This window comes from Xyrauchen texanus, chromosome 12, assembly GCF_025860055.1.
Source record: "Xyrauchen texanus isolate HMW12.3.18 chromosome 12, RBS_HiC_50CHRs, whole genome shotgun sequence".
In the NCBI taxonomy this organism is placed as follows: domain Eukaryota; kingdom Metazoa; phylum Chordata; class Actinopteri; order Cypriniformes; family Catostomidae; genus Xyrauchen; species Xyrauchen texanus.
The window spans coordinates 33,274,462-33,298,358 of NC_068287.1; the positions used below are offsets into that span (position 1 = coordinate 33,274,462).

General features: G+C 39.7%; 1 protein-coding gene across 1 annotated transcript in view; it reads right to left on the reverse strand.

The window, feature by feature from the left end:
* LOC127652637 (zinc finger protein 385D-like) overlaps positions 1 to 23,897 on the reverse strand; it is a 151,467-nt gene that overhangs the window by 62,433 nt on the left and 65,137 nt on the right. The window contains exon 2 of the mRNA XM_052138897.1: positions 17,907 to 18,167. Coding sequence (XP_051994857.1) covers positions 17,907 to 18,167 — 261 coding nt within the window. The remainder of the gene's footprint in view (positions 1 to 17,906; positions 18,168 to 23,897) is intronic.

The following is a 23,897-nucleotide window of genomic DNA, read 5'->3' on the forward strand; positions in this document are numbered from 1 at the left end:
TCTCTTTGCTTATGGAATGATAAAGCCTGTCTCAATCTTTATTGCCATTCATCAGCTTAAACAGATGCTGTGACTATTACTGTCTTGTTTAATGGATAACATAAACACATCAAATAAATATGCAGGATTTCCTTTATACTATAGATTTTAATTACCAGCCTTTGAATATGGAAGAGTTATAAAAATAATGAAGGGAATGTGTATTTTGAGCAGACAGAACAAACAGATTTAGGAATGGAGAATTGTATGGACAAATGGGACAAGAAAAGGCAAAGGATATGCGTGAGAGAGAGTTTTCACACACTTAACTTGGAAAATCATACAACAGAAAGACTTACAACCTAAAACAATATTGCCCCACACTACTGGCACCCTCTCTGCATGACACTATGGAAGAAAGACAGTGGGCTGGTGACACGACAGGGAGAGAGAGTGAATACATATGCGTGTTTAGTGAGAGATAACAGAAAGGATGGGGTTTGGGTCTTAAGCACCTGGGAAAGAGAAAATTATCTTTCTCATTTTCCTCAACAGAGGAAGAGAGAGAAAGAGAGACCAGAGAACCAGTAAAAAATGCCATAAAGCAGAGGAAAAATTTGTGTAAAGGAGCAAAGGAATAATTTGTGTAAGCGTGATTGTAACACAGTTAAAGGATGGGTAAGGAGGAGGCGAGAACCGGCTTGTCAACATAAATCATATTTTAATGAGAAACTTAAAACAAGGACATAAACACACACGACGGACATGCCCGTAATTCTCTCTCTCTCTCGAACCATCGTCACCGGCTGCCTTTATCCCTCATCAGGCCGATTGAGGACCGGGCGCGCGATATTCCGCCCCGGCCCGCTCCACACTCCTCCCGGCGTTATCTCAGGCCGGGGTGCCACCGGTACACGGCAGTGCGACAAGAGAGAGATTTACGGGCAGCTGTCCTACACCTGTATGTGTGTTTGTCTATTTGTCACACTGCCGTCTCCAGTCGGCCCTTATCCCTCTCGGGCTAATCAGCATGATTAGGGGCCGGGTGTGCGGAATCACGGCCTGGCCCTGCCCTCCGCCCAGCCACATTAACGTTGGCCAACTATGTCTGTGTAACGAGCGATAGACCCAAATAGACCCAAATACTGAGGAACATTGACACATTTACAATAAATATGAGCAGTCACTTTGGATGTCGAGGATCCCGGCACTGGCTGCAGCAGTGGGGAGAGATGACATAGAAGCATTAACTGTGTTCATAGAATGAGTGTGTGTGTTGTGCAAGTCAGAAATAGATTTGTGGAATCCTCCGTTGAAGCTTAGTGAGGTGCAGAATAACGGCCAGCAGGGTAAGGCGATCTAGCTCCCGACACACGTACAAAGACGAGGTATCATCCGTGAGAGCGTGAGTTTAGTTACTTCACACCAAACAACAATATAGCAAAGATACTGAGAACACAAACGGCTTAAGAAGGGAGTGAATTAGAGGAGAACTGGTGTTGCTTGGCACGCAAATCAGTGGCATGATCAGCGTTCCCCCAGGAACAATCAATGTTCCTATGGAAACACTGATCATGCATTCCGGCCATGCATGAGAGACATGAGGGAGAGAAAATAACAAAACATACAAAACAAACCGGCAAACTCACCGTAGCCATGACAGTCTGATCTCTGTGGAACGAACTGTCAATTAGCTATTTTATAGTTTAATTTAGATTGTTGTTGTTTTTTTTATCCCCTTTTCTCCCAATTTGGAATGACCAATTCCCACTACTTAGTAGGTTCTCGTGGTGGCGCAGTTATACACCTCAATCCGGGTGGCAGAGGATGAATCTCAGTTGCCTTCCTTTCTGAGACCGTCGATCTGTGTATCTTATCACGTGGCTCGTTTTGCATGACACCGCGGAGACACCGCATGCGGAGGCTCATGCTACTCTCCACGATCCACACACAACTTACCACGCACCCCATTGAGAACGAGAACCACTAATTGTGACCACGAGGAGGTTACCCCATGTGACTCTACCCTCCCTAGCAACCAGGCCAATTTGGTTGCTTAGGAGACCTAGCTGGAGTCATTCAGCACACCCTGGATTCAAACTCACAACTCCAGAGGTGGTAGTCAGCATCAATACTCACTGAGCTACCCAGGCCACCATAATATAAATTATGTTTATGTCGCTGTCGCTATTAGTTCCCTAAGTACAGTCTGATCTAGATAGTGCATTGTGTGGCAATCACTATAGAGTATAGTGAACAAGTGAGCAATTTCACATTTTTCTACTTGGAGTATAAATATAAGTGCACGATGCGCCAGGTCTAGGGTATGCCCTCATTTAGCAATGTGAACATGTGTTTGAGCGTGTGTACTGGAGAGAACATTACCCCATTTTGATTAGATACAAAGATATCTACAAGCAGACACATAAAAATGCACACAGATAGGCTGGTCACATAGAGCTCCACGTTAATTTCCTGTGCAAGGCTGTCACTGCCCATCAGAGCACTGAAGAGATCTGACACTGACAAAAGCTGACAGAGGCAAGACAACACAAGACAAACACTTTCTGACACTAACACACACATACAGTACACAAGTACAAGACTATGCTTAAAAGTCAACTCAAAAACCCCCTGATAAACACATGTACACAAACATTAAAAAAACAATCAAATTCAACAAAAACTTTCCCTTAGCTATTCCGTAGCAGCCTAATTGGTGCATTACATAAAATTATATTGTTTTTTTATATAAAGTTAATGTATTATTATATATATAATTAATATAGACTGTTTTTAATCCATAAGAATTTGTATAATGTAAAACAAAACAGTATTTAAATGATTATCACTAAACCTGTGAAAAAAATGAATTTAACCCCAAATCAATAAAATAAAAAAAACAAAACAAAACTGAAATTTGCATAAAGAAAATGAAGCCTACATTTTGGACTATTAAGATTTTTTGCATTAATCTTACTGTATAACAAAACAGTATTTAACTGTAATATTGTTACAGACACCCAGACTTATAAGCAGCGTAGAACCTGGAGGTTGTGTTTACGGAGAACAAAACAAACTAAACAAAGGCAGAGAAGAACTTGGGGAATCGTCCACGGAGCGAAAGAGTAGGAACCAGGATAAGAGAGCGAGGGAGTGTCTTCAGGGAGTAACCAGCGGTAGCAGGTAAGTAAGTCTGTATTCTTAGTCGAGACCAGACAAATAGTGAAAGGAGGATTGGGCTTTTATGTTACGAGGGACAGGTGCAGATGATCAGTACTCTGGGGAGAGGGATTGTAGAGTATTAGTGCTGGGAGTGTCCGGTAGATCTGTGACAAATATGCATTGCATCATGCATTAACACACACATAGTCGGACTCCGTCTGATATCAGAGCATTTCTAGGGAAAAAAGATCTGCCTGTACACGTCAGCGCCTCTGTCATCAGCACTTGCGGTCATGCTTAGTTCATAATAGAGAAGACAACTGCAGGTAAGATAAATGATGAAACTTGCCTCTATTATATAAAAAATTATAATGTTTGGTATTGGTATTAATATAAACTGTATACTTAATAATGATAATTAATTGTAATCTTGGCTCTGCTCTGTCTCTCTTTCAGCCTCCCTCCACCCCCGGCGTGGGGAGACGAATATTACCTCAGGTACAAGCCCTGATGCCCAGTACAGCTACGATTGAGAGAGCCTCACAGAATTAAAATGGAAAACATAAAATTAAGTATATGCAAGCAGTAAGAGTCATGTGACACCATACGAGGACTGGACGTGTGAACGGTGAGCTCTGCGCACTTTGCTAGTATTAATACCTTTTAATGACATAAACCGGTGAGATTCGATACACTCTGTTCCATAACTGTTCTAGGGGGACAATATGTTGAACATGTCAGCAATGCTGACGAAGGTTGTTGCTGACTTGGAGGATCTTTATGTGATACGTTCACATAAATCACATTTTTGATCACAGCCATGGAGGCGAAATTTATTGATGTGGTCACAAGAGTGAGGGATGTCGAGAAACGGATCGATTATCTGGATTCATCGGAGAGGGAATGATCTTCTAGTGATCAAGGTGGATTTGGAGCGTGTCTGGGAGAAGTTGGAGGACATGGAAAACCATAGCCGGCAGAAAAACATCTGTATCGTGGGAGTCCCGGAAGGAGTGGAGGGACAGTATGTGGTGGAATTCCTGGACGGGCACTTTCCGAGTCTGCTTGAGTCGGCAACAGCTTGAGTCGGCATCAGCTGGAAATTGAGTGAGCTCACAGGGTTCCGGCTTGGCTATCTGCTGAGGGAGACAGGCCCCGATCAATTCTCGCCAAATTATTGAGATCATCCGATAATGATCTTGTGTTACATGAGGCGAGGCATAAAGGAAGACTTTCTTGGAAGAACCACAACATTTTCTTGCTCCCAGAATTTGCAAACTTGACAGGAGTGATAAAGAAACGTGATAGATTCAAGGAGTGCAAGAAACATTTACATCAACGGAAGGTCGCTTTTGCACTGATATTCCCAGCTAAATTGAGAATAGATGCTAAGGATGGACGTAACACATGCCCACAGCAAGCAATGTCCTTCATAAAGTCTCAATGAACATTTGCTTGACAGTTTGAAGATTCTGCCTGCTCTTTTTGTGCTGGTTCTGCCTAGTGGCTGGAGTTTATATTGTAGAGTATTTCTGGAAAAATCATTGGAGTGAGCATGTTATTTGCTTACACTGATGATGCAGCCGAATTAACTGGGTTATTGAACATTCTTTGACTGTCTGTAGAATCTGGGAGCTCTTTTAGTGCTGGTTCTGCCTAGCGTCTGGAGTTTATTTTGTAGAATAATACACCTTTAAAACTGTTTTATAGATGAAGCTACACATTCTTTGTATTTATTCTGCCTATTGGCTGAAGTTTGTTTTATAGATTATATTTTGTTGTGTAATTCTGTCTCACAAAATCTGTATAGAATCACCGAACTTGAGCAATCCAATGGCAAAGTTATCGCAGAGGTTCTCGTAGACGTGCATGGACCGCTTGAGTTTGGAGAAATGGACGCCAGTTGGCACTGACGTGCCATGGTTAATGCGCATGTTTTTCTTTCTGTTTGGTTCTGGGGAATGTTTGGGTGTTGACTGTTGCACTAATGTTGGAATATGGTCTTTATAATCCTGTTTTTGACACACAATCTACTTTTTCTTACATGTCAAAATGTAAAATATTAATATGAGTGCACTGTCTCTCTCCACGTGGAATGTGAATGGGTTGGGGCACCCCATAAAAAGAAGGAAGGTTATTTCTCTACTTAAGCGTAAGAAATATGATATAGTGTTTCTTCAATTCCTAACATTTAATCGTAAAAAACATTCCCTGTCTTAGGTCAGTTAGGATCACTATTTTAAGAATGTGAAATGTCAGAATAATAGTAGAGAGAATTATTTATTTATTTCATTTCTTTCTTTCATCACATTCCCAGTGGGTCAGAAGTTTAAATACAATTTGTTATTATTTGTTAGCATTGACTTTAAATTGTTTAATTTGTGTCAAATGTTTTGGGTAGCCTTTCACATGCTTCTCATAAGACGTTACTGGAATTTTGTCCCATTCCTCCAGACAGAACTGGTGGTGAGTCTGATTTGTAGGCCTCCTTGCTCGCACATGCTTTTTCAGTTCTGCCCACAAATTTTTGTCTGACTGAGGTCAGGGCTTTGTGATGGCCACCCAAAAACCTTGACTATTTCTTGCCACAACTTTGGAGATATGCCTGGGGTCATTGTCCATTTGTAAGACCCATTTACGACCAAGCTTTAACTTCCTGACTGATTTCTTGAGATGTTGCATCAATATATCACATCATTTTCACCCCCACATCATGATGCTGCCACCCCCATGCTTCATGGTTAAGATGGTGTTCTTCAGCTTGCAAGCCTCACCTTTTTTCCTCCAAACATAACGATAGTCATTATGGCCAAAAAGTAAAATTTTTGTTTCATCAGACCAGAGTAAATTTCTCCAGAAAGTAAGATCTTTGTCCCCATGTGTACTTGCAAACTAGTCTGGCTTTTTTATGGCGGTTTTGGAGCATTGACTTCTTCCTTGCTGAACAAGTTATGTCGATATAGGACTTGTTTTACTGTGGATATAGACACTTGTCTACTTGTTTCCTCCAGCAACTTCACACGGTCCTTTGCTGTTGTTCTGGGATTGAGTTGCTCTTTTTGTACCAAACTACATACATCTCTAGGAGATGGAATGCATCTCCTTCCTGAGCGGTATGATGGCTGCATGGTCCCATGGTGTTTATAGTTGTGTACTACTGTTTGTACAGATGAACTGATTTCTTTTGATTTACCCATGATGTCAAGCAAAAAGAGGCACTGAGTATGAAGGTAGGCCTTAAAATACATCCACAGGTAAACCTCTGGTACACTTCCTATCAGAAGTTAATTGGCTAATTGTCTAAAGGCTTGACACAATTTTCTGGAATTTTCCGAGCAGCTTAATGTCACAGTTAACAAGGTTTGATGTGTTGTGCATTCTGAGATGCTATTCTACTCCTACAATTGTGCAGAGTGGTTATCTGAGTTACCATAGCCTTTCTGTCATCTCAAACCAGTCTGGCCATTCTCCATTGACCTCTCTCATCAACAAGGCCTTTCAATCCTCAGAACTGCCGCTCACTGGATGTTTTTTGTTGGGCACCAATGGGCACCATTCTGAGTAAACTCTAGAGACTGTTGTGTGGGAAGCCTCACAGGAGATCAGCAGTTACAGAAATACTCAAATCAGCCCACCTGGCACCAACAATCATACCACAGATGAAATCACTGAGATCAAATTTTTTCTCCATTCTGATGGTTGATGTGAACATTAACTGAAGCTCCTGACCTGTATCTGCCTGATTTGATGCATTGGACTGCTGCCACATGATTTGCTGATTAGATAATCATATGAAGATGTAGGTGTAAATAAAATGCATATAAACATATATGGGATAATTACAACTAGTTACTGTGCAATTTAGATTTTTTACAGTAATATACCTCTGCTACTACTTACAGTATCAGTGAATTACTGTACACAGCAGTTGCAGTAGCTTGTTGTTATTAGGATTTTACAGTAACTAGCTGGCAACAGTGTTGCCGCTATGTCACTGTGAAAAATGATGGTAAGGTCTAACAGTGTAACGGGTCCAGATGTTTTTTTTACTCTACTGTTACCAACTGTATTTTTCTTTTGTACAGTGATTTAAAAAAAATTATATAATCAAATATGAAAGGCAGTACCAACGATTACTACGATGTATAATTACTTTAAAATTGTATTTATTTATTATTAGTATTATTTAATTTTATTTTGCAGTAATGAGATTTGGGAGATAAATTTTAATTTTCTATATGAAAAATGTATACTTGTAATTGTTTCTTTTGATTTTGGAGTAAAACAGGACCAGGACATTTTCTTAATAAATTTCGTGAGAATCACCCATTTGCTTTATTTATGAGTTGATCGATAGCTATCTAGAATACTTTGTGTTTGGGTGTAGAGATTGCAATACATACAGGTTAATATATTTTCAGAATAAAATATGTAAAGATTATAAAGTATTGCAAAACCCTATTAAAAATAGAATTAAATAATATCATAAAATCATGTTCTCAGAGTATTCATGTGTTTGTCTGCGTTTTGTAACATTCAAATGTACAACCCATAATATGAGTGCCAGATTGAATCTGGAGTAATCTGCTGAGAATGTAAAAATGGAACATTTCACAGCAGCATATTAGCCTAAATCAAACACATATACTCCAGTGACCTGTGCTCAATGTCACACACACACACACACACACACACACACACACACACACACACACACACACACACACACACACACACACACACACACACACACACGCACACACACGCACACACACACGCGCACACACTGGACCCCTCTTTGTTCTGGGGCAGCATCTGTTTGGTCTGATAAAGGGATTAGGACATCAATTCCCCAGACTAGCCAATGGGGTTTAACCACACTCAGAGTATGAATATGTGTGTGTGTTTGAGGTATAGAGGCCATCAGAGAAAGAGAGAAAGACAGTCTCTGGCTGTTCAAGAAGCTAAAAGTGTGCTGTACACAAGCATGTTGTGTTTCATCTCATGTGGGTGCTTGTGTATGTGTTTAAATTCAGATTGTTTTTCGCCTGACTGAGAGAAATTATGAAATCCTAATTACACGCTACAGACATCACCCCAAGCAAAGCCTCACTCACTCTAATGCAGCCTTACAAGGATGGTTCAACCAAAAATGAAAATCCTGTCATTATTACTCACCTTTCCAAACCCGTATAACATTCTTTTTTCCATGTAACACAAAAAGAGATGTTAGGCAGAATATTTACCTCCATACACATTCAATGCTTCTTTTTTTCCACACTATTAAAGTGAATGTTAATAGAGGCTGTCAGTGACTAACATTCTGCCTAATTTCTCCTTTAAGGTTCCATGGATGGATGATTGTCATACAGGTTTGGAACGACATGAGGGTGAGTCACACAAGCCTTAACATGGCTCTAGTTTATTCCCCTCTATAGCTATAACAGGAGAGCACCATGTATAATTGGGAAAATATTTCAATGTCAACAAAGACACACACACACAGACACACACACACACACACACACACGCTGATGAACAGTGATGTGTAATAGAGTGGAGTGAGGGGGGTGTTTTTGATTAGTTCACTGTCAGACAGCATGGGGAGAGTTGCTGACACGACACATTAAACCCCTGTGATTTAAAACAACGATGACGATGATGACTGTGATGATGATGCTGATTATAATAGCTATGATGCTGATGTTGAAGTTAAAGATTCTGTAATGATACAATATTCTGTTTGAGTCCAGTTCAGTGGCCAATATGCTTTTGGATCCGATTTTTAGCAATACCCTTTTTCTCTCCCTCTCTCTTTCTATTTCACCCTCTGTTCCTGTCATTCTGCCATACTCTATCATTAACTGCAGCTACCGGAGCAGCCAACCGGAAAATTTCCACCACGAAACCCTACTAACCAAGAAACGAACCAAGAAAACTACTGGTAATAAAAATCATAATTATCCTGCCAAATAAACTTGATTCATTTTACTATAGAAAAACCATGGTTCTTACCACAAATGTGGTTACTACAGTCATGGTTACTACAGTTTTATAGTGAAACCATGGTTAATTAACCATTTTGTTACTATAGTAAAACTCTAGTTATTGTGTTTTTTGTCAGAAGAAATTGAATTATTTTTGAATAAATTATCTTTATTACCATAGCTTGGCTTTTCCTGTATTGTTACAATGGTTTTACTACAGATACCTCAGTTCAACTATAATAATTGTAATAAAACAGCAGTTAATTTTTGTAAGGGATAGATAAAGCTAGCCAATTGTGAGGAAACTCAAAATAATTATGAAGCAACGTAAAACTTAAAGCTGAAGTATGTAATTTGTGCGCCACTAGAGACACCAAACTGAATTGTAAAATAAACGTTGTTTTCAAACAGCTTTCTGAATACACTTCCAACTCCAGCCATTCGTTGAGTAGTGTTGTTGGGGCGGGTCTAAGCGGGTCGCTAAAAACAAACACAGGAATTTTCATAGTGCCACAGAAATTTCGAGAAAATGAACCTATGAATGGCATGCATACATTTGTCTCTGCATATTAAGCTGGGATAAGAAAAAGTATTTTAACACAGAAAAAGTGACATACTTCAGCTTTAAGAGGGAACGCAAAACTATTTCAGAAAATAAATTCCCTCCTTGTCCTCTAAGGAGCACTACATTTTCATATCCTAGCCTAACGTGGAGACAATTTCCTTGACAAGTGTAAACACTGGCTCCGGGGCACTTTTTAAGCATTTCAACGTGTCAGATTCTGGCTCAACCAGTTTGAGTCAGGTCTTCCTGTTTGACCAACCATGGAAGACAGGGGGAGTGTTTGAGGAACCTGATAGGAAACGGTCATTATTTTAGCAATTTTGTTTGGTGCCGCTAGGGGTGCAGAAATGACACACTGCAGCTAAAAAGAAAGAAAGAAAGAAAGAAAGGGACTGATGGACTGAGAGAGACAGACTGGTAAACTCTTCCCTCTTGTTCTCACAGAAATGACAAGGGACCACGTGAAGAGCAATGGGGTGAGACGAGAAAGACGGGAAAAGACAGAGAGGCAGTAAATAATCAGATGAAAAATGGTGATAAAAGAGCATAGTCAGAAGAAAGAGAGAGAGAGAGAGAGAGAGAGAGAGAGAGAGAGAGAGAGAGAGAGAGAGAGACAGAGAGAGAGAGAGGAGAGCATTGGAATGGCAAAAAAAGCACAGCTGTCCAGACACACTCATGCAGAAAATTCCAGCCTTTAATAAATCACACACACGCGCACACACACATGCACACACGGACGCACACGTTGGTGCGGCTATCCTTATGAGGTCTCTCCATAGACATAATGATTTTTTATACTGTATAAACTAGATTCTATCCCCTAACTAAACCTAACCCTCACAAAACAATTTCAGTATTTTAATATTAAAAAAAACATAATTTAGCATGTTTTTTTTAAGCGATTTCAATTATGGGGACACTAGAAAAGTCATCATAAACCACATTTATAGCATAATACCCTTGTAATTACCAGTTTGTAACCTAAAAAAATTGTCCTCGTAAACCAATGCAGTTCAATTGCGGGCCGGTTTGGCCATTGTTCTTCCCTTTGTTATAATTCAGATTAAAAGTTTGGTAAATTGAGTGATTTAGTTCAGTAGAACAAATCACAGTGAAATCTGCAAGATACGAGGGGCTCTGTAAATACATTTTCACACAGCCACTGAAAATAGGCATAGAGTCAAAGAAATGTTATCATGAAAGAATAAATGAAGTTAAAGTTAATTAGAATATTAACATTGTCATGATTCACTGTTGTTTTTCCTTGATTCACTGTTGTTTTTCCTCTGTCATCTGTTCCCCCAGACTACACTTCCCATAATTCCCTGCCCTCATAACTGCCAGCTGTTCCCTATTGTTCTCACCTGTGTTTCATTTACTCATTAACCCCTGTGTATTTAATGCACTGATGTCTGCTCAGTCTATGTCAGTTGTTATGTGTTTTCTCCAGTTCCTGTACTGGTTGCTATTGTGTTTGTTTTGTTTTGTTTCGTTTCGTTTCCTAGTTCTGAGTCTTGCCTTGTTTCAGTATTCACCCTGTTTTGTATTTTATTAATGTTAAGCTGTATTAAGATCCTGCTCTTGTGACTTCCTTCAAATTGTTACAGAACAACTGACCACATATAAGGATCTAGCGGCAAAATTCATTCAACTGAGCCGAGCAGATTATCTATAAGAGAATACTCCCAATTTTCCACCACTGTTGCCAGCCACACAGGATATGATTATTCCACCTTGAAATCCACATTCCAGACCTGACTCAGAGTTCGCCAGTGGAGGAAATTACCAGAGACCGGAAATTACACATGGGAGTAATACGTGAAGCTAATACTAGAAACTCTCAGTTCAGAGGGTCCTCCTCTCTCAATCCCGATCCCGTCTTCTGAGCCTCCCACGCCTGAATCTGCTCAACACTATATCACACCCAAGTTTGAATCTGCCCCACACCATGTCACAGCCACGCCTGAGTCTGTTCCACACCATGTCACAGCCACGCCATGTCACAGCCACGCCTGAGTCTGCTCCACGCCATGTCACAGCCACACCTGAGTCTGCTCCACGCCATGTGGAGACCCTACCTCACAAATTGTCAGCACCAATGCCTGCCACAGCCAACGAACCAGCGCCCATGCCTGCCACGGCCAACGAACCAATGCCCATGCCTGCCACGGCCAGGAAGTCAGCGCCCACTCCTACCACGGCCAACGAGCCAATGCCCACGCCTGCCTGTCCGCCCCAGAGCCTGCGTTGCCAGCCTTGTCCATCCCAGAGCCTGCGTTGCCAGCTTTATCATCCCAGAGCCGGTGTTGCCAGCCTTGCCCTTCCCAGAGCCAGCGTTGCCAGCCTCATCCTTCCCAGAGCCAGTGTTGCCAATTTCGGCAGTCCGGAGGAGGAGGAGAAGAAAGGCTTCTTTCCTGAGTCTCTGCCAGCATTCACAACAACAGTGGTCATTCCCGAGTCTCTACCCATGCTCACGAGCACAGAGGTCATTCCCGAGTCTCTGCCCATGCTCACAACCTCAGAGGTAGTCTCGAGTCTCAGCCAGTGTTTACGACCACAAAGGTCATTCCCGAGTCTCTGCCAGTGCTCACGACCCCAGAGGTCATTCCCGAGTTTCTGCCCGTTCCAACGACCACAGAAGTCGTACCAGAGTCTCTTCCCATGTTGGTGACCACAGAGGTCGTTTCCCAGTCATCCAGTACTCTTCGCCCCACAAGCCTGCCATGGCTCTGCCTTCTATGGCTTCACCCCTCGAGCCTGACACAGCTCTGCCTTCTACAGCTTTGCCCCTCAAGCCTCCCACAGATATGCTTTCTACAGCTTCGCCCCTCGAGCCTCCCACAGCTTTGCCCCTTGAGCCTCCCATAGCTCCGCTTGACACGGCTTCGCCCCTCGAGCCTCCTACGGCTCCACCTTCCACGGCTCCACACTCAGAGTCTTCCACGGCTCCAGTCACTAGTCTGTGGTCGCAACCCAGGCCTCCTGAACCTCTTTCAGCCCTGTGGCTGCCAATTGGGCCTCCTTATCCAGTCCCTACCCTGAGTTGTCTCCTTGTTCTCCTGACCGTCCACCTGATCTGCTCTGGTCTCCTTGGTCTCCTGGCCTTCTGCTGATCTGCTCTGGTTTTCTGGGTCTTCTGGCCTACCACCTGATCTGCTCTAGTCTCTTGGGTCTCCTGGCTGTCCACCTGATCTGCTCTGGTCTACTGCGTCTCCTGGCCTTATGCCTGATCTACTCTTGTCTCCTTGGTATCATGGCCTTTCACCTTATCTTCTCTGGTCTCCTGGATCTCCTGGCCTTCCGCCTGATCTGCTCTGGTCTCTTGGTTCTCCTGGCTGTCCACCTGATCTGCTCTGGTCTACTGGGTCTCCTGGCCTTATGCCTGATCTATCTGGGTTTGCCTTGTGTTTTCCCCCTGTCATCTGTTCCCCCCGGACTATACTTCCCACTTCCCCACATAGAGAGAGATAGATAGAGAGATAGATATATAGAGATAGATAGATAGATAGAGAGAGAGAGAGAGAGAGAGATAGATAGAGAGAGAGAGAGAGAGAGAGAGAGAGAGAGAGAGAGAGAGAGAGAGAGAGAGAGAGAGAGAGAGAAAGTGAGAGAGTGAGAGAGATGGGGTGAGCTAAGATTATCTGTCAGTTAGAGTGGACTGTTAACAAGTGTGGACACAGGCCGATGCTCTGAGGGACACCCACACACATACACACAGAGTCTTATAGCAAATGTTCATGTATGCCCACAGTCCCAAGATGGACCCACTGAAATTGTTCTAATGGAACAATAAAGAAAGATAGACAAGAAAGAGAAAAATGTAGAGGGGAAATTTTAGAGCGAGAGAGAGAGAGATAGATATGGAGATAAAGAGAGAGAGAGAGAGAGAGACAGAGAGAAAAAGAGATGGGGTGAGCTAAGATTATCTGTCAGTTAGATTGGACTTTTTACGAGTGTGGACACAGGCCGATGCACTGAGGGACACACCAATACACACGCACAGAGTCTTATATCAAATGTTGTGTTTGTGCACAGTCCCAAGATGGACCCCCTGAAATTAATCTAATGGAACAAAAAAGAATGATAGACTTGATATGACTGTATGCATACATTAATTTTTCCCTTCTCACAGTGCTGTGTATGGTGTGCGTGTATGTGTGTGCAAAGTTATGCTGCTTATGTGAGTTTGGGGACAGCGGCCTGGAGGAGTCAACAGAAGGTGAGCAGTGATAAGACGGTTAGTGTGTGTGTGTGAATGTGTGTGTGTGTGTGTGTGTGTATTGATGAGTGTCGCAGTAAATCAAGTTTCCAGGCTTTTGCCTTTACCTCATAACATGAAAGTGACCCCCCCCCCCACCAGCCACACACAGAAACACACAAATGCGCGCAAAGACACACACACACACACACACACACACACACACACACACACACACACACACACACACACACACACACAACACACACACACACACACACACACACAAACGCTGTTAAAGTATTGTTCATTGTTAGTTCATGATACCTAATGCATTTACTAATCTTTACAAACACAACCCTTATTGTAAATTGTCACCAGGTGCTTTACTGGTAAAGTTTAAGTCATTGTTATATTATTCTGAGTTTCTGTTATGGAATACCCAATGCTAAATGAATGAATGTAAATATTCTGTTGGTATGTATATGGTGTGTGCTTTGTGGTAAAGGCTTCGGGCATTGTTGTATGCTCATGGGAAAAGATGTCCAGTCAAATTTGACTTCTATTATGCCATCGAATACTTGCAGAATGGTTAATAAATGAGCCTTTATAGCTTAGTGTTTGAATGCAAACACAGATACTCTCTCTCTATCTCTCTCTATCTCTCTCTCACACACATTTCGAAAGTCCTCCAAAAACTACTTGCACAAATAGGATCTACACAGAGCTATGCCATTTAGAATCATGCAATAACCCAAATATACATGCATTATACACACACACACACACACACACACACACACACACACACACACACACACACACACACACACACACACACACACACACACACACACATGTTGTGTTTCCATGTTTTATGGGGACTTTACATAGACACAATGGTTTTTATACTGAACAAACTCTATATTCTATCCCCTAATCCTAACCCTACCCCTAAACCTAACCCACACAGAAAACTTTCTGCATTTTTACATTTTCAAAAAACATAATTTAGTATGATTTATAAGCTGTTTTCCTCATGGGGACTGACAAAATGTCCCCACTAGGTCAAAAATTTCGGGTTTTACTATCCTTATGGGGACATTTGGTCCCCATAAAGTGATAAACACACGCTCACACACACACACACACACACACACACACACACACACACACACACACACACACACACACACACACACACACAGGGTCTGCATAAAATCTAGCTGGCTTTGAGACTGAGTGCCTGTACCTCATTGCTGAAGGGGGCGTCGCCATATCGAGCATTTCCATGGTGAACACGTTCGGTTGCTATGTAATTATGGTCTATTTGTATGAGAGCCTGCACCTGAAGTGGGTCTGACTGCTGCTCATTTGATTGGCCATGCATGTGTGTGTCTTTATGTGTAAGAATCAACAGCATGGAAGTTAGTTTCAATTTTGCATTTGCATCAGAAGAGAAAGAAAATTGTCTTTGTGTGCCTGTGTGTGCAACAATCATATGCACTGGCTGTACTGCTGTGTGTTTGTGTGTAGCTCATGTTTTGTGTGTGGATACATGAATTCTGATAATTGAATATTCAACCTTTATTCAAATAATTGAACATATTTCCACCTCTGATAGCACATTTTATTCTGACTCCACCCAAAGTGTCTGAGTTCTCTCAAAAATAAAACAAAACAACATGCAATACAAATCTGCCAACAGCAGACTCACTCTCTTGAAATTCTCCTGTGATTATCGCCAAGCCGACGTCTAGATGTACAGCCCCATCTTTACCTCTGTAACTACAACAATCAGCATCTCACGGGCCTCTCAAATGCTCCTTCCTGACCTATCAGATGGGTTTAAAAGCTGCATCTCCATAGTAACATAAAAGCGGGTTGAGTCAAAAAAACATATTAACTGCAGATGGACACAATGAGGTCTAAGGGGTATGAATTACACAAAGATGTCTATCAGACCCCAGCTGACAGAATGAATGTAGTTGACTGTGGTTTTGAAGGTCTTTAGAAAGTAATTTGCATGTAATACATATGAATTTGTCACTAACACCACACCAAGTTGAAATGTCAAGATTTTCTGTAATCTATGGCACTGGCAAAGATGCAGAATTTCAACTTTTGGTTAATGAATAATAACAAGTTCTACATATTTAAAGGGGCACACAGTATTTTTTTTTTGTTGGTCTCATAAAAATCAACAACAAACAAGTTCATCCTCTAAAGAAACAAAAGAAAGAAGAATATATTTAAAATCATGTGCACTCATATGACATTCCATTCATCCCCAGCAGCCTAATAGACTTTAATCACATCTTTGTGAATGGCAATGAGGCTGTGAGGGATAGACGTACATTCTCTTCAATGGGCTGTGAAGTTTAAAGTGTTTTTGGATCATTCTGTGGACAAAACATTGAAAAAGCATCTCTCCAAGAACATTCAGTAGACAAAAAAACTCCAAAAAACTTGAGTTGTTGATAATCAGATGTGATCTAGGAGCTTATTAATGCTTTATGATGTCCATGTCATTGAAGAGATGGTGCAAAGATGGTGCAAATAAGGTGCTACTGTGAATAAGGTCTATAAAAGCTGTTTTATTTTCCATGTAGCTGGGCTTCCTTATGGGGGCCGCCAAGTTGAGCTCACATAACCAACAGCAGACTACTTATTCGATCTTAGTAACCCCTTATTATGGAACACTTTATTTGAAAGAATAAATTACTCATCTTGACCAAGTACTATATAGCACATTTCTACAATGGCATCATTAAAATACTATTACAAGGAATTGTGTGTTATATTTTCGAACATGAATAGCATACTGTGATTTACCTCAGTAAGACATGTTCCTTGATCTACATCCTTTTGCTAGACCAGGCAGAACCATGACTAACAACAAGTTCTTATGAACAAACAAGACCCTAAAACGATCACCTACCTACCCTTAAAATCAGAAGGTGCCGATTGCTTAATAGGAATGTTGTTCCATGGCCCACAAGGGATCTTGATCTTTGAACATGTAAATCACAATAAAGGAATAGTTCTGTAACAATTCTGTCATTATTTACTCACCATCATGTGGTTCCAAACCCATATGTTTTTTTTTTTTGTGTTGTTCTTCTTGGAACACAAATGGAGTTGTTGTGCAGAATATTTGCCTCACTCCCCATTCACTTTCATTGCACACTGAGGCAGCGTGGGTGTGGTTGAGAGCCCGTCGGGAAAGAGAGAAAGCGATAATGGCGCTTGTACCTGAGCTAAATTATGTCTAACACCTGTCTCTAATTACAGTGAGCATTGGGAGAGCGGAATATAAACGGCCACCCACCACCAGACGGGAGAGAGAGAACGACATGAGTGACCAGTGACTGGCGTGTGTTATTGAAGGTTTTATGTTATTATGAAGCTGAAGACTCATAGAAGTTTATGTCACTGACCTGATTGAACTGTGATAAGCACAGAGAGAGTGCAGGCAGAGTGTTGAAGGCAGAGAAATAAAGAGCCTTACTTGATGCATCACTGCTCTCCATCTCCTCCCTTCAATCTCTGAGCTTGAACTCGTTACACATACATACATTGAAAATGAATGGTGACTTTGGCTTATCAGTCAGTAACATTCTGTTTAACATCTCTTTTTGTGTTCCATGAAATAAAAAAGTATTATGTGTTTGGAGCAACATGAAGGTGAATAAATAACAGAATTTCCATTTTTGTGTGAACTAACACTTTAAACAAGAAGTTACAGTTGTTAAATTAATATTTCACCCCAAAATGATGATTATGGTTATGGACTGACAGCCTCAGTCCCCTTTCATCTTTTTAGTATGGTGAAAAGAGTAGTGTCCACATTCTTCAAAATGTCCACTTGTGTTCTGCATTAGAATAAAAGTCATATGGATTTGGAACAGCATGAGGGTGAGTAAATGATGACAGAATATTCATTTTGGGTGAACTACCCTTTGAAGCCGAAATGCATAGCAACACCAGAGAAAGACACACATAATCTTACCTGTGTTGTTTTTTATGTGTTTGAGTCTTTTCTGGTGTGTTTTGCCATTGTAGTGTATCTGTGCTTGTGCTGCGGAGTTCAGCTGAATGTTGCACACTTCACAGAGTGTGTACGACCTGTGTTTGCGTTCCCGCTTCGGACGAGGGTTTGCAGGTGGGCCATCCTGTCTTGTAAACTCTGCCCCATTGGAGGACATGCCCTCATGCCCGGTTTGTACAGTCAGCGTCCTGTCTTCAAAAGGGCTAAATGGGCGCTTTACTCCTGGAGAGAGAAAGACAAAAAACAGAGAGAGAGAGAAATACATTTTCGAATAATGTTACAGCTGTCTTTAGCGTAGTCCCATATCAAACAGATTGCCCAAAACGCATCTTAAAATTAAGATAATGAAATTCTGGTTTGAGCTGTCAGAAAGGCTACTGTACCTCAGATAACCACTCTGTACAATTGTAGTGAGCAGAATTGCATCTCAGAATGCAAAACACATCAAACCTTGAGGCGGATGGTCTACAACAGCAGAAGACCACATCATTTATGTTCACAGACCAACATTGTTTATGTTCACATGGTTGTCCTGTTGTTATTGTGGCGAGCTCCACATTCCAGAGAATCAGATAGAGAGAGTTGGTGGGAATCGTTATGTCTGTCACACCTCCACCATTCTTATTCAGGAAGTGTGTCATACCTCTTACTGAAGAGAGCAAGATCTCAACAAAAAATCAGCAAGTGTTACACCTCGGCCAAAATCGAGTTGTTTGGAGTCTGCTAGTGTGACAGCAGCTTAAAATGTACTTTCCATTGTACACATAGGCCTAGATATTGTTACTGGACATTGATTGTTAATTGGTCATTGATACATCTGGTTTCACATGTTTTGTTTCATATATGTAGCTGGTTTCACCTTTTTGTCTTCCTGCTCAAACAGTCACACTGCAAATTCAATTTTTTTTAAACCCAATGCTCAGGGGATAAAAACAGCCCTGCAGACTTCCACTAGGGGGAGACAATCATCAACAATGACTGGAACTATTGGAGAGCCAGTGTGTAGGCCTACAGTATGTGTTACAGTTACATTCATATGTGTGCTATTTTTATTTGCTCCTTCAAATACAATTTTCTTTACATATTGTTCATAAATGTAATACATAGGGCATTTCCGGGTTGCTAAAGTATACTCCATAAATATAGTAACCCCATTACACACACTTACACATTTGCACAGCCATACAAGAGCATTAATAAATACACACAAGAGGGCACAGAGACACACAAGCCCCATTGATCCTGCACCTCCTTCTCTAAACAGCACACCCTGACCACAGAGCACAAACACACATCTGTCTCTGCTTCCCAAACTCACAATCCAAATCTGCCCCACCCGAGTCACAACACTATGATTGGTTTAACGTTAAAGGAAGGGTTAGAAGTAAGCACAAGAGTAAAAAATGAAATCACCCTTTTAACCAGGGCCATTACCACAATATACTTTGAGTGGGACAAGTCTCCCCCAATAATCAGATATGGTTATCTCCCCCAAAAAATTATATCCTTGTTGCTGTTCCGCTGCAACAAAAAGTTTAATTTTTACCACGCTCTCTTGTCTAACACCGCTTGTCAACGTCATATGAGATGACCAATAAAATCTATAAATATAAATCTATACAGTATATATAAAATAAAAACTCAAGTTTAAGACACTAAGCGGGAGCCTTGTGGATTATTTACAATATATTCCAGCATCGTGCATAAATGTACAGTCATGTGAGATGTAAGTATCTAACTAAACATGCAATATTTGACCACTGTTGTATGGACAGAAATTAATTTCCAAGGGTTTGGTGAAATTTTCCATTTTTAATAAAAAATATGCAGTACGTGATTTGTCTGTCATTCATAATTGTGTATGTGAAAACATTAATGGAGTAGTTTTCAGCTAATCATGCTTCAGACGAAGAGCGAATGTGTGTATATTGTAAAGGAATTGGATGAATGTGTTAATCTGGCAGGCTTTTGATTAGCTTTTTAGAAAATTCTCTTGTCATTGTCTAAGAAAATGATCTATAAAAATAACAAAGTAGAGTGTTATCACCCAGATCAGAAATAGGACATGGTAAGACATGTGACTTGTGGCAAGGACAGTATCATATATTCTTAACGAAAATATTATTAGGTAATAATATAAAATCAATTTCAGATTTTCTAAATAATTTCTTTATGTCTTTAATTCTGAAGTTTGTAAGCATCTCCTAGGAGATGTCGAGCTGTCAAGCTTCAAAAAGGACAAATACTATAAAGCACTATTAAAGTTTCAGTAAAAAGACATTATATCAGTATCGTCCATATGACAAGTGCACTGTATTCCAAGCTTTCTGGGGACATACAGCAGCTATGTGTTGTACATGCTACATTTATTGTATTTTTATAATTATTTTTTTTCCTCTTTGGACCTTGACAGCAGTGGTCAATATGAATTGAAAGAAAATAATGTGTTAAGATTCTACTGGGAGGAAAAAACAATGAGGGACAACTTGAGGACAGTAAATAATTTTGTGTATTTTCTTTTTGCTAGCCAGCTGACAGAGTCATGTAATTTTACAGATACATCAGTGATGAAAAGAAATTAAGATTATTTTCTTTTCTTTGAGACAGCACAAACAAAGAAAGAAAAGATGACTGAAACATGCAAATTGCTTGCAATACAGACAGTTTTTTTCTTGTACTGTGTGAACTTTAAAAATGCATGTATATTTTAAAACCAAAATTTATAAAATTTTCGGCCTTTATCACATTTCAAGCCTTTATTCAGTAAATTATTGCATTCTGTGCCTTTACTATATTACCATTCTATTTGTGACCTCAACACCCATGAGCCCCCACCCCAGTTCAATACATGGCACAGCCTTGCTTTTAACATAACATTAGTCAATCAGAGCAAAGAGAAACTATTCTTAAGAGAATCATGTAGCAACCAATAGCATAACAACTAATACAAGTTTTTACACTAATTATTGCTTGCAAAAAAATAAGATAAAAAAATAAATAGTATTATAGTTTTAATACTACCACTTTACATTACAATGTCCTATTATATAATTTTTTTATATATATATATATAATTTAATTAATAATTTCTACTAAAATGAAATAGTATATAGCAGGGTAAAAAATGTATCAGGACAAAAATTCCACAGAAATGTACTGAAATATATATATATATATATATATATATATATATATATATATATATATATATATATATATATATATATAATTTTAGGCACTTGTGAAAAATGTTGCATAGGGAGGATGTCTTCAAAAATAATGTCATCAATATTTTTCATTTATCAATTAACGTCATACAAAGTTCAGTAAACATAAAAACTGTATATATATATATATATATATATATATATATATATATATATATATATATATATATATATATATAATATATATATATATATATATATATATATTATCTTATGTATTGCTTATTTTTGGTCAAGACCTAGATAATAATTATAAATATTCAGATTATTTTAATGAACTGATTGGACTGAACTGATAAAAAATAGTAACACTTTAATATGACAAGAAAAAACCTCATAAAAAGTAGAAAAATGCCACTGAAAATCAACTTCAGGGGGTAAATACTGACTCAGAAGTTAAAAAGTTAATTTCTTTCACTGGCATATAGATACAAGGAGCTCCACAAAACAATTACCAATAAACTATGCATAGTTCATGAGTATTACATAGTAGCAAGCATATGACCATTTTATGCTTAGATTTAAAACTGGATAATAAGTTAAAGCAATCAGTAAGCGATTGTCAGTTTCATAACTTTCTCAGAAGCAACGGTAACATAAATTATTTTAACACTAATACTGCCAATCTCGTAAGCTCTTTACTCTCATGTTGACATCATGGAACAGTTGAGAGTCACTGAACTCCATTGAGTTGAGTATTAGTTGAGCAGCTGAGGTCACACTATCGTCCCGACATGCAGCTGAAGGTGTGGCAGTGGGTCAAGGAGAGGGCTGGAGAGCTGGTCTTGTTTCAGACACACTACTGTCTTCCATCCACATCTCCCCACGAGACCACATCAATCAGGACACTGATATCCTGACGAAAGTCTCTGAGACAGAGACATGTTTATGTGTGTATTTTGGTCACACTCACTAACAAATGCACAAATAACATGACAGATCTGTTGCTCTGACCACACAGAGAGTGGAAGACAACAAAGAAATGGAAAAGAATGAACAAGAAGATTGTTCAAGTTGTTCAGTGCTCCAAAATTACTCTACTTAGGGATGTCCCAATACAATTTGTTTAGAAATCGGGTCCAATACCGAACTCATGTACTTGTACTCATACTCGTAAAAATATCCAGGTACCAAAAACTGATACAATCTGATGTACAAATGTCATTACGTAAACATTCAGTGCACTAATTAAAATCTCATCTTGTCCTAGTGAGATTATTTAAACGAAAAAGCTGCAATTTAAATATATATATATATAAAAATGTTTCTCTAATGTGCTGCACATGTCAAATGTGATCGCTTGTGAATGTGTGGAGCCAATGTTGTGCAAACATGAAGACACAAAATTCTTATACCTTTTAGAGCTCCTTGACTCATACATGGAAAACACCATTACGAGCATTGCGCACCTTGTTTGTTGCAGATGACAGCGAACGGAACACAAATTCACTTTGAAGTGCGAGGCACATACAGACTACATATGTATTTAATTAAACAGCAGCCTTTTACGGTTTTATAATCACTTTAATCACGTAAAGACCAGCTTTCTGGATTGAGAATCTACCGTCATAACAACACAGAAGCACTTTTAAACTTTTAAAGCTACATTTAAATGGAAATATGTATGACAGAAATATAACACTACTGTGAAGTTATGTAATATTCACTGTGGTGATACTACTACTACTACTACTACTACTAATAAATAAATAGGCCCTTTCCCACTGCACATACTAAAGCCTGTTTTAGGTACTTTTCCCAGGACTAGTACTTTTCGTTGCCTTTTTCACACCTAAGGAACTATAGTTCCTCTGAACCATTTTATGGGGATTTATAGCTCCTACTCTTGAGTAGGTACTTTGGGGATGTATAGGGACTGTGGGAGGTGCTGCAGCCTGTGATTGATCAAAAAGCATTGAGAAAGGAGAGGAGTCTACAGCTGCCATTAGTAAACAACTTACCACTAGCCACAACTAATTAAATTTTTATTTTTATTTTTATATTTTTATTTTAAAATGAAATAAAATAAATCCAACAAAGTATCCAAAAACGATTACGTTTCTTGTGTGTATGTGTGTGTGACTTCATCGAGAGACACACTTTTAGTTTTCATTGCATCTGTACTGTTTGTACTGCGTGAATATTGTAGAAGTAGATCTGGTGCTACTTTACCAACTAACAAGATGCATAGATAGAAACAACAGTAATGGCGCAGAGAAATCCAGCAACACTTGCAGTGATAAACGTTATTTGACCCTGATGAAGGCCTACGTGCCAAAACACGTTGGCTTGTGTTATTCATTTTAAGCCATGTGCTGTGTGACTATACAGAAAATAAAATTATTTCTGATTACTACATAAATTTTTTCCTGAGAAGACAGATATAAATAATCAGATATTTATTGAGAGTTGGTAATTGAACTCTAATATACTCTAAACCATCATGAAAACTAATTTAATTTTGGGAAGTATTGTGTGCCTGATACTTTGTGGTCTTTTTCAAGTCAATGAGTGAGTATTTTTAGTACAGTTATTTCTGTTGAGTCATAAAAACCTTTATTATAAAAGACTGTGTTGATAAATAGGTTTATAGTGCATTTTCAATATGTTGTCCACTAAATTCAGCGTGTGCTACGTGGTAGTCTGACCACCTCCCCTCTCCTCTCACTGCGGCAGAAGCACGGAGCTCCACACGCACAGCTCTGCATCCCAAAATGGGAAAATA